Source organism: Pinus tabuliformis, chromosome 4_2 (genome assembly GCF_031772625.1).
Source record: "Pinus tabuliformis cultivar Carrire ecotype Pingquan chromosome 4_2, CPIR1, whole genome shotgun sequence".
NCBI lineage: Eukaryota > Viridiplantae > Streptophyta > Pinopsida > Pinales > Pinaceae > Pinus > Pinus tabuliformis.
In genome coordinates, this window is record NC_142304.1 from 266,072,205 (window position 1) to 266,083,191 (window position 10,987).

General features: G+C 36.8%; 1 protein-coding gene across 2 annotated transcripts; it reads left to right on the forward strand.

Moving 5' to 3' along the window:
• The first annotated feature begins 305 nt into the window (after positions 1-305).
• Positions 306-4,098, forward strand: LOC149169002 (LOB domain-containing protein 11-like). Of its 2 annotated transcripts, none has more exons than XM_089427003.1 (2): positions 306-882; positions 3,448-4,098. In XM_089427003.1, the coding sequence occupies exons 1-2, from the start codon at positions 679-681 to the stop codon at positions 3,637-3,639; spliced, it is 396 nt and encodes a 131-aa protein (XP_089283129.1). In that variant the 5' UTR covers positions 306-678; the 3' UTR covers positions 3,640-4,098. The 2 variants fall into 2 exon arrangements, with proteins under 2 accessions (XP_089283129.1, XP_089283130.1); XM_089427004.1 differs by having other exon boundaries at positions 364-876.
• Positions 4,099-10,987: the final 6,889 nt, after the last annotated feature.

A 10,987-nucleotide genomic window follows, 5' to 3' on the forward strand; every position in this document is an offset into this window, starting at 1 on the left:
GTGATATAGCCTTGATGGATAATGTTGATGGGTAATTTAGTTGGTTGAAGCTCTGGCGAAGTCATTGGCCATGACCCTTTGTCATGAAGCGATTGGCCATGACCCTTTGTCATGAGGCGATTTAGCTTTGATGGATAGTTTAGTTAGTTGAAGCTCTGGCGAAGTGAAATCATTAGCCTTTTGGAGCGATTTTTTAGTTGATTAAAGCTCTGAATAAGTCATTAGCCCTTTATCATAAAAGAAGGGTTCTATTTTTTTTTGAGATCCATCAAAGTAAGGCCTAACAATTAGGTCAACCGGGCGTGAGGTCCCTTTCTGGCGGGCCCGCCATGGGATGTTGCCGAGAAAAAAGATAAATGTGTTAAGGTTAGATTCTGACTCCTGACGCCATTAATGTACAGGGGTATTCACAGTTCCGAGGATTTTTATGCTATGTCAAGTCACACCCAGTTCCAACTAAACATGCAGTGTATTGCATGAAATAATTTCGCATACGGATGGAAGGTTGCTGAAAAAAAAAATAGCCCATGGACTGTATCAGTTGTCAAAGCTTCTGACTACCCAGTACCGACATGGACTGATATTTCAGCCAGCCAGCCTCCATGATATTTATGCATACTGCCAGCAATAATCAGAGGCATAGCAAAGCCTTAGTGAACTGATAACATAAGAAGCGAAATGCAGAATCATAGTAAGGATGAAGAGGCGGGGAAGCGGCATAATGTTTTGATATCACCGTGTGCAGCTTGCAAAATGCGAAGGAGACGATGTACAGAGAAATGCCCACTTGCTCCTTATTTCCCACAGAGCCGGGCAGAGAGCTATGCAGCTGTGCACAAAATATTTGGAGCAAACAACGTTATCAAAATGCTTCAGGTTCATGTAATTACAGTTTGAATGTGTGAAAGAATCATGTGAGGTTTAACATGATTTCTTTATTTCTTATTTTGTTCAGTAAAAAAAAGCGTAATTTTATTATTATCACTTTCTGCAGATGCATGTATAATTGATTTCTTTGTTTTGTCTGTCTTTTACTCTCTTTTTTTAATTTTCTGTGAGATGTTGGCAAATTGGCAAATTGTATTTGGTTGATATTAGTTTGTTTAATTCTAAATCAAAATTTCAATATGAAAGAAAAGGAAGAAATTTCCTCCAAGAGCCTAAAGATAGTTTATGGGACAGATTGCTTCTTCATCTCGTTGATGTATTCGGCCTTTTTTCTATGAAGCTTCAAAATAAATGCTCCAACCTTTTCGACAAACCCCTCGCACCCCTCGCTAAATAGATTATCGCAAGAGCTAGTTGCCAACATATTTGCATAAATTTCCTTGTTGTCTTTGAAGGCCTCACATTTTAAAATGAAATGTTTGAAGAACAAAAAATGCACACTCTTTCCTCCCACACTTCCTTTGGACTTTTCCACCGCCCTATTTTACAATGGAGTTTATGAGAATTAGTCCTTAACTGAGCAATAAGAATTTTGGCTTTCCAAGAGATATTGGTTTCTATGTATGCTTTTGGTTGATGACTATGAGTGGAATTAAACACTTCAATATAGTAATTTTTCTTTCTTCCTAGCTCGTTATCCCAAATAAGCTTGTAGAACTTTTCCATAACAAAAGCTTTTATCTCTTTGTTGTTTATCTCTATGTATGCTTTTGGTTGATGACTATGATTGGGATTAAACACTTCAATATAGTAATTTTTCTTTCTTCCTATCTCCTTATCCCAAATAATCTTGTGGAACTTTTGGAGAACAAAAGTTTTTAACTCTTTGTTATTTATGGGATAGACATTCAAGCAAATACCTCATTTACTAAACCATTTGTTATTTTGCTACATCCCAGCTTTTTTTCTCTTGCACAATCTATCATTAAAGACAACCTTAGGCCATCTTCCCTCTTCCATTTGCTCAATTTTTTTTAAATACCTTACGCCTCGCACCATAGCAATTGCTTCAATCACTTAACAAGATGTCATAAGGAACTGCACTTTTAATCTTAAATTTGTTTGTAATCAAATGCTTTTGATTTTTCTCAATTTGTCTCCACTGCATGTCAGATGTACCATTGGCTCATAGTTCACAACCATAGAGAATCACGAGAATCGCTTGAAGCCCAACAAGATTTTGAGTGGTTTTCCAGTCCCATAACACTGCCTCTCTACAACTATTTTGAAAAGCATAAAATGCTTTCCAACCCCACAAAATTCTTTTCTTTCTATAACCATTCCAGCTTAGAATTTTGTTGAAGTCAATTCTGAGGTGTTTGTAATCAGCGACTTCTTCCAAATGTTGCCTTCAAAGTAGAACTTATGCTGGTTATGTTTTATTTTCTTAGAGAAGACCACTACTTTCATTTTGTTGATATTGACTTGCATTCCCACACTTCTACAAAATAGTAAGCGCTCTTGGAAACGAAGAGCCAATTTACCAATCAGAATAAGGTCATCTGCATACAAAAGAAGCCTTATAACAAACCTGCCCAAATAGATACCATCACCCCCTTGCGAATGTCGATATATTTGTAACACCAATTTTTATTTTTTATTTTTTTTTAAATTACCCATACTATTATGATTTGCCAATTCTTCTCCTATTTTCTATCATAAAAATAAATAAAATGATAAAAAAATTAGATTAATTTCTTATTTTTCCTAAAATTTGATAAACTTTAACCATATTGATTTTAAGATCTAGTAAACCATATTGATTTTAGTGTACTTAATAATCATCTTTATTAACAATATTGGGATACACTTGTAACTTGTTGATAGTTGTTAGTCTCTAAAAGTCTCTTCTATTATGAATCTTGTTGATAGTTGTTAGTCTCTAAAAGTCTCTTCAGTGATGAATCTTGTTATGAAGTATTGTTTGTGTATATGAAAGTGAAACATTATCATCATTATCAAAAATACACTTGTAACTTGTTGATAGTTGTTAGTCTCTAAAAGTCTTTTCTGTTATGAAGTATTGTTTGCGCATATGTATGAGAATCATTATCATCGTCATCAAAAATACCTAGATACATTTGTAACTTCCACAGATAGTTATTATTTCTTTAAAGAGACTTTTGTGTTATGAATTAGTTGTAAACTGTTATTTGTGTATATTTTCAACACCAAAATTTCAAAATATTTATTACAATATTAATTTTCTTATTTTTCTAAGTTACTCAAAAGTTATAATCATAAAAATAAATAAAAAATAAAAAATAATTATTAATCTTTTATATTCTTAAAACCTCTTAATGGTCTTAAGATTTCTGACATTCTTAAGATCAGGTAATGATCTTAAAAATTCTAGTAAAAACTAACATCTTCATGCTAAAACCTAATATACTATATTAATCTTAATAGAAATTAATATCATCTTCCTCTTTATCCATAATACTTACCTACTCTACTCTTGTAACTTACACTTCTGTTATGAATCCTGGTGTGAATCAGGTCGTGCCTCTGGATAAGAGAAGCGATGCTATTAAATGCATGGTAATTGAAGCGAGCGCCAGGGTAAGCGACCCTGTATATGGTTGCACAGGTATCGTTTGCCAGCTGCAACTACGGGTGTCTCAGCTCAGATCTCAACTTACTAAGGCACAGAGTGATCTTCAAAGTGTTATTCGCATGAGCCTTATGTGAAGCACTGCATGTTTCGTGCGATATTGATATCGTCTGTCATATCTCAAGCTTCTATTGTGTTCAGGTTTGATTTCATAATATCTCATTGACATTGTTTGTCATATCTCAAGCTTCTATGGTGTTCTGGTTTGATTTCATAATATCTCAAGCTTCTGTGGTGTTCAGGTGATTAGTCACTCCGCATTTAATATTACTTTTGGTTTGCACTGGTGACATGAATTGACAATAATTTGTGCGTTTGGAAAGCATTGTTATTCCTTTTAATCTGTGTGCTACCCCTTATATCTACAAGCAATTTTCAAAGTGGATGAAGAAAAAAAGTCATCCGAACATTCAGCGTCTGAAACTAAATGAGTTTCACGGGGTTTAAACAAAAAATTATCGTTTATGAATCTTTCAATGTACATCAATTATCAAGAGGTTTATAAAAAAAAAAAACCATCCTACTTTGGTTACTCATAGTTCTAATCTTTCAGTGTTTCTTTTATCGAAGAAATTATCCTACAGTGTTTGTTTTTATCAATGAAATAATTTTATTTATTCAACTTAAATTTATAAGTTTTGTCTTGAGAGTAATTATTTTATTTTAAGACAAAACCATGTTATAATTATGATAATGATAACATATTTCTATCAAATCCTCTTATCCATTTCATAAATACAAACTTACAATTCCAAAAAATTTATGACATATAATTTTATCAAGTTACCATATCTACTGTGAGATGTTTTTTATCACCATAACTATTTTTATAGATTCTTTTAGGCTAATTTTGAATTACATTAGATTGAGAAGAAATTGGATATTTATCGACATTTTCTATACTTATTGTGAGACATGATTTTCATATACATGATTATTAGGACAACAACTCGATGTGGAGACTGATTATAGATTGTTGGTTTCATGATATACTCATAGACAACATGTTATATTTTTTAAGTGATTCGGGCTGGAGGACTCTTCCATTCCGAACCCAGTTTTTGATCTAGTATTTTGCTATGTTTCTATATGTTGAAGTGCTTAAATTGATGTGCTCATATAACTTTTTATACATCTTAATAAAAGGCTACGATTTTTCCGCGGAAAAGAAGAAGAAGAAGAAATTTGATATATATAATGTATCATCCATATACTTCACCATAATCCTATCATATATCATTTCCCTTCTATTATGGGCTCTTTCACTTTCCCTACTCTATTGGTTTTAGGGTCTATGGAAATGATGTTGCCTATGCACAAATGTGGTTTGCTTTCTCAAAAGAACCCCCCAAAGTAATTTTGTAGATCTTCATAAAAAATATTAATGGGAAGTACTTCCTATTCTAGATCACGGGCTGAGACTTTGGAAAATCTGAAACAATGGATAGAACAGTTTGGGCAGCTTTGCAAATTCTCAATGAAGATGTTTTCGGATTCCTCCTAGATGGAGGATTTCCGCATCTCGAGGAACTCTACCATTATTTGAAGGGAAGATGTTTTCGGATTCCTCCTAGATGGAGGATTTCCGCATCTCGAGGAACTCTACCATTATTTCGAAGCTGAGGTTGTGTGGTGGAGCTCCAAGCTCCAAAAACCCCAGTGGATCTACCTCTTTTAAGGATGCAGTGCAAGGGAAGACTTTCAACCCAACAAATAAGCTCCAATACAACCTAGGACCCTACATCATATAAAAAATGGATCAAGCACCAACCATGGAGGTTACAAGTATCCTAGAGGTAAACACAATTTTTTCTACTCTCCAATCCAAGGCTATAATATGCAGGTTCAATAGTTTTTGGCCTAGATCTAATGCTTTACACCAGTGAGCCTTCACATATTTATTGTCCAATTTGATACACAGAAATATCTGGAGTATGTTCTGAATGACACACCCTAATTTTGGGGAATAGTTGAACTATTTATTACCCCATGGTTCCCTAATTTTAATGCCACAAATATATTGGTTTCATCAATGTCAGTATGGGTGAGACTACCAAATCTCCCCCTTCCCTTCTGGAACCACAAGGTTCTAGAGGAAATTGGAAAGACCCTCAAAAAATTCAAAAAGATGGACTTGGAAGAACAGAGAAATATATATTTACCTTCACTAGAATCTATATAGAGATAGATCCCAACAAAGGTCTACTTGACCACATTCAAATGAAACACAAAAACTCATAGTGGACCCAATTATTAAATTACAAGAATACAATATTCAAATGTTGAATATGTTTTCAAACAAGACATTTGCAAAAAACATACCCATAGGCAAAAAAATTCCAAAAAAGAAAAAGAGGCAGTCCCATAAACCAAAAGAATGGAAACCATTTGATCCTTAGCTCTTAGAAGAACAAGAGGAAGAAACCATGGAGAACCAACTAAACGAAGTAGATGTGGATGCATAGGTTCAACACAATTCTATACCCCACATGCAAAATGACATTGAACCACATAATACCTGGGCACCAAATCAACAAGAAAACAAGGCTTTTATAGAAAATGAGACAGGGGATACAAATAGATCACATGTTTTTGAGAGCTTAGACTCAGACAAAGAATCTCATCTGAAGACAACATGTTGTGAACTAGCAATGGTTCTAGTTGGTTCAAACTTAGGAGGATGGAAAAAAGTGCAAAAAAGGAAGCGAAAGAAAGACAAATCAAGTGATTATTAACACACTTAACTTTAAAGTTTCATATGTATCTTTCCGTCATTGTTTTCTCTTTTATCTCATAAATCGAGAGATTCATCTTTCATAATGGTTTTTCGCATATATAGAATGTAATTTTGTTCTTGTTTCACAATGAATAAAATTAAAAGCCTTTTCTCTTTAAAAAAAAAATTAATCACTTTTTTTTTTCTCGAGGAAAAAGTTGTAACTTTTCATTAGTTTTGAAAAATTACATGTAGTAGATGCAATTGGCATATGCATAACTGTTGGCCGAATCCATTCAAGTAGTGTTCAAAAATAATAAGTTGTGGCTGAAGCCATTCCAAAAAGAGTTGTACATAGATCACCACACAGGGTGTGCTCGATATGTCTAGTAATAGAAATAATATATATATATATATATATATATATATATATATATATATATATATATATATATATATATATATATATATATATATATATATATACATAAGTCAACATTGTGTAAATCTGTTGATAATAAACAAAAATTAGGGCATGTCCGCCCTAGGATATGCCCTATCAATGTAGGGTCGGTGGTAGTATTGATATTGTTCTTCACCGATCTGTTCCTGTATCATCCACGGGCCTCTGGGATTTGTCGTAGCCTCCTTGGATAGTTTTTCAATAGCCGAGTTACGTTCCCTGTAAATATGTTGATAGGTAACAGAGTTAAATTGTGCCTTGAAATCCTGAATTTCATCCAAAATGTTTCTGAGTGAATGTGCATGACAATTATTTATGTTATTGAACCAATTTATGATGATTTTGGAATCACCAAAGATTTGTAATTTATTGCATGAGTGAGCCAATGCAAAATGCAAAAGATGTGTGAGGGTGATCAATTCAGCAAAATTGTTAGTTCCCTCTCCCAATCCCAGTTGAATTTTGTAGTGATGGTGTTCAGATAGATGGAGTATAATTCCACCTCCACACCCCTGTGCTTGAGCGACACCATCGAAATATGCCCATGGAATGGTGGGATCAATCGACTCAGTGGATATATTGCAATTTGTAGGAGTGTGTATCTCATATGGGATCTCATGGTAGGCAGCAATGATTTTTGCAACAGCATGTGGCCATCTAGCCTCTTTTTCCTTGAAAATAATCATGTTTCTCATCAACCAGATTGACCAGCAGACAAGGAGAGGAAGGCAGTGAGTTTTAGAGTCGTTGTTTGTAGCTGTCTAGTGATCCCAAGCCTCAGGTATCGTTTGTCCCTACCAACAGACAGATTTGGAAAGCATGTTTAATACTTGTAGCCATAGTTGAGCACACATCGGGCAGTGGAGGAACAGATGATCGTTAGTATCCTTAGTTGGTTTACATAGTACACACCAATGTGGACTGAATTGGGATCGATGCATGAGGTTTGCTCCAGTTGGGGTTTTATCCTGAGCACGTCCATATGAATAATTTTGTTCTCTGCGGTGCTTTGAGCTTCCAAATCTTCCCCCACCAGTCTAGGAGTGCAAGCGGCCTGTGTGCTGAGAGTAGGATGGGATATCTACTTTTAGGAGAGTATAAACCATGCTCAGCTAAAGTCCAGATGAGTCATTAGGGCCTTCTTTGATGTGCACATGGGCTTCTTTCATGGCATTAATATACCCTTCCCAAGTCTGTTGCCAGTGTTCGGGGATGCCCAACTGCAGAGCTGATAACCAAAGATGGAGTTGTTCAAAGATGGAGTTGTTCTCCAAATGAGCAACATATGCAATTATTTTGATATTCCTCTGATTGAGAAACATAATGAGGTTAGGAGGTAATTGATACATATTCCCCCCTCGCATCCATGGGGCCATGCCTATACGAGCCAATGAGCCATCATTTATTCTCTAAGCTAGTCCCTCTCTGATAGAAGGCAAGGTGTTTAATTTTGCTTTCCAAACCATAGATATCCCTGATCGAGGCTAGGAGGGTAGACGAATCCAATCCAAGAGGTAATGAGACCATATATATATTTATGGTAGGAGACTTCAATCCAAAGGTTTTGTGATGTGAGCAAGATCCATCCCGTCTTGGTAGCAAGAGCATGTGCAAAGATTGATAAGTCCTCTAGTCCCCAACCACCCCAATTCTTGGGGAGGGCAATGTGCTTCCATCCCACCCAAGCAAAGGGTTTTCCCTCTTTATACCCGTTCCAAAGGAATCTGCAACTAATATTCTGAATACGGGTGAGGATTCCTTTAGGGATCCAAGCCAACGACATCCAATAGAATGGGGTAGCCTCCAAGACAGATTTGATGAGGACTAACCAACCAGCTCTGTATAGGAATCTATGGTTCCAGTTTTGTAAGCGATTTTCAATTTTAACCACAAGCCAGATCCAATCAGCTATTCTGTAGCAATGTGGCTTGATCCAGAACCTCAGGTACTTAAGGCCATCCTCCAGATGATGGCTCTAAAAAGGAAATTTTTGTTGTGTGTACCTTGTTTCCGGAGGAGATGCATTGGAAAGGGTAATGGTAGACTTTGAGTGGTTTGCTTCCATACCAGTAGCCAAGGCAAATAGGGTGACAATTTCATGGAAAGTATATGAGTCCCTGATGCTTCCATCTAGGAAGATGAGAACATCATCTATGAAAAGTAGATGAGTAAGGAAACAATAGTTAGACATTTTTAGCCCTTGTATCTGCCCTTCCCACTTGGCAGATGCAATGAGTCTGCTGAGACCTTCCATGACAATAAAAAAGATGAGTGGGGAGAGTGGGCATCCTTGTCAAAGACCTATCTCAGCATGGAAGAAATGTGATGCTGAACCATTTATGAGAACCCTTAATGTGGCTGAGGTGATACAACACATAATCCAGTCGATGAAGGGAGGAGGGAAATCCAGGTGGGTGAGGATCATCTTAATGTATAGCCAACTGACTCAGTCAAATGCATTGCAAGGTCAATCCTGAGAATTCCCCCTTTTAGCTTTTTAGTTTTAAGGGAATGTAGGGCTTCCTGAGTTGTGTCGATAGCTTCATGGATTTGTCTATTCTGGAGGAAAGAAAATTTCTCAGGGGAGATATGACAAGATAGGATGGGCCTGAGCCGGTTGGCAATAATCTTGGCAATGATTTTATAGAGACAATTACAAAGGGAAATAGGATGAAATTCATTGAAAGATGAAGGAGAGTTGGATTTAGGGATCAGGGCTATGAAAGTGGTGTTGATGGCTCCATAAATACGCCCAGAAGTCCTGCATTCCTCCACCACCTTGAGCAGGTCTTGACCAATGATCTCATAAAAGGCAAGGTAGAATTCAATTGTCCAGCCATCTGGCCCTAGACTCTTATCTTTTTTGAACCATTTCATAGTTCTTTCTAGTTCCGCCTGAGTGACGTGGGAAGTGAGCTCCTCGGACATTTCCAGGTCCACAAATCTTGGGAAGTGTCCTGCAATTCTAACAATTTCAAAAGGAGAGGCACCAGGAGGGGCCTTGTAAAGTTTTTGGAAATGAGAATGCCCAAGGCGAGAGAGTTGGTTATAGGTTTTTGTCGTGCCCCCATCCTCCAAGGGCATATTCCAAATAGTATTGCTGACTTTCCTTCCCTTGGAAAAATCTTGAAAGAATTTGGTGTTCTCATCTCCTGCTTTTAGCTAGACAGCTCGACTCTGGAGTTGCCAAGTGTCTTCCCTCTCCCTCAGGATTTTTGATCGCCAATTTTCCAAATTGTTGAGATGATTCTTTGCCTCTGCTGAAGTAAAACCTAGACCCTGATCATCCAGAAGAGTGACCAATGTCTGTTCAATATCTCCAAGGGTTTGGTCATCCCTCATTCTTTTATCCTTAGCCCAATTAATGGAAAGTCTCTTAATTTTAGTGAGTTTGGTGCATAACCCTTCTGCTAAATTTCTCCCTGAGGAAGGAGGATTTGATAGCCAGAAATCAGAGACCAGTTGAATAAGTGAGGGTTTGATAGCCAGGTGGAGTTGAATTTATATGGGGCCCTTGGTTTCTAAGAGGGGCCAGTGATCTCCATATAAATGGGGGAGTGGTCTGATAATCCTCCAGAACCAACCCATTATCTGAATAAGGAGAGTCTTTGAACCAGAGAGTCCTTGATGAGGAGGGGCTTTACCATGGGGATATGCGTCAAATGATGTTGCTCAAGCAACTACTCCATAACATCTGAAAGTAGATCCACCCGAGCATTTGTCCCCCATGATTCTCCATATCCAATGGAGAAGTTTAGGTCTCCACCCAAAATGAGGTTTTCAGAATTTGTGAGGGATAGATTAAGGAGGTGGTTCCAAAAGGCCTCTTTGTTTTGACATGGGCCATATACATTAACCATCCAAAGATCCATTTCCAAATCTCATGAGAAGATGTCCATTGCAATAAAACCAGCACCACCCAAGGAAGTCTTGAGGTTAATAGTACCGGGGTTATATCCCAGGGCCAGTCCACCTGATCATAGAAAATTTTAGGGGCGAATGTTCACCCTTTGGGCGAAACTAAGGGGTTTTAAATTTTTAGTGGGCGAATATTTTGTATCATAGTACATTTTTACAAATCACCTCAAATAGCCCACCTTATTTTAAGGTAGAGGGTAAAAAAGGTAAATTTAGCCCTTGAAATTAGGAGTTACAACCTTCCATTCGCCCATTTTCAAGAATAGGTTTTATTTAAGTGAATCCTATGGGCCAAAGGCCCAAATACCATATTTATAAAAGAGGTATG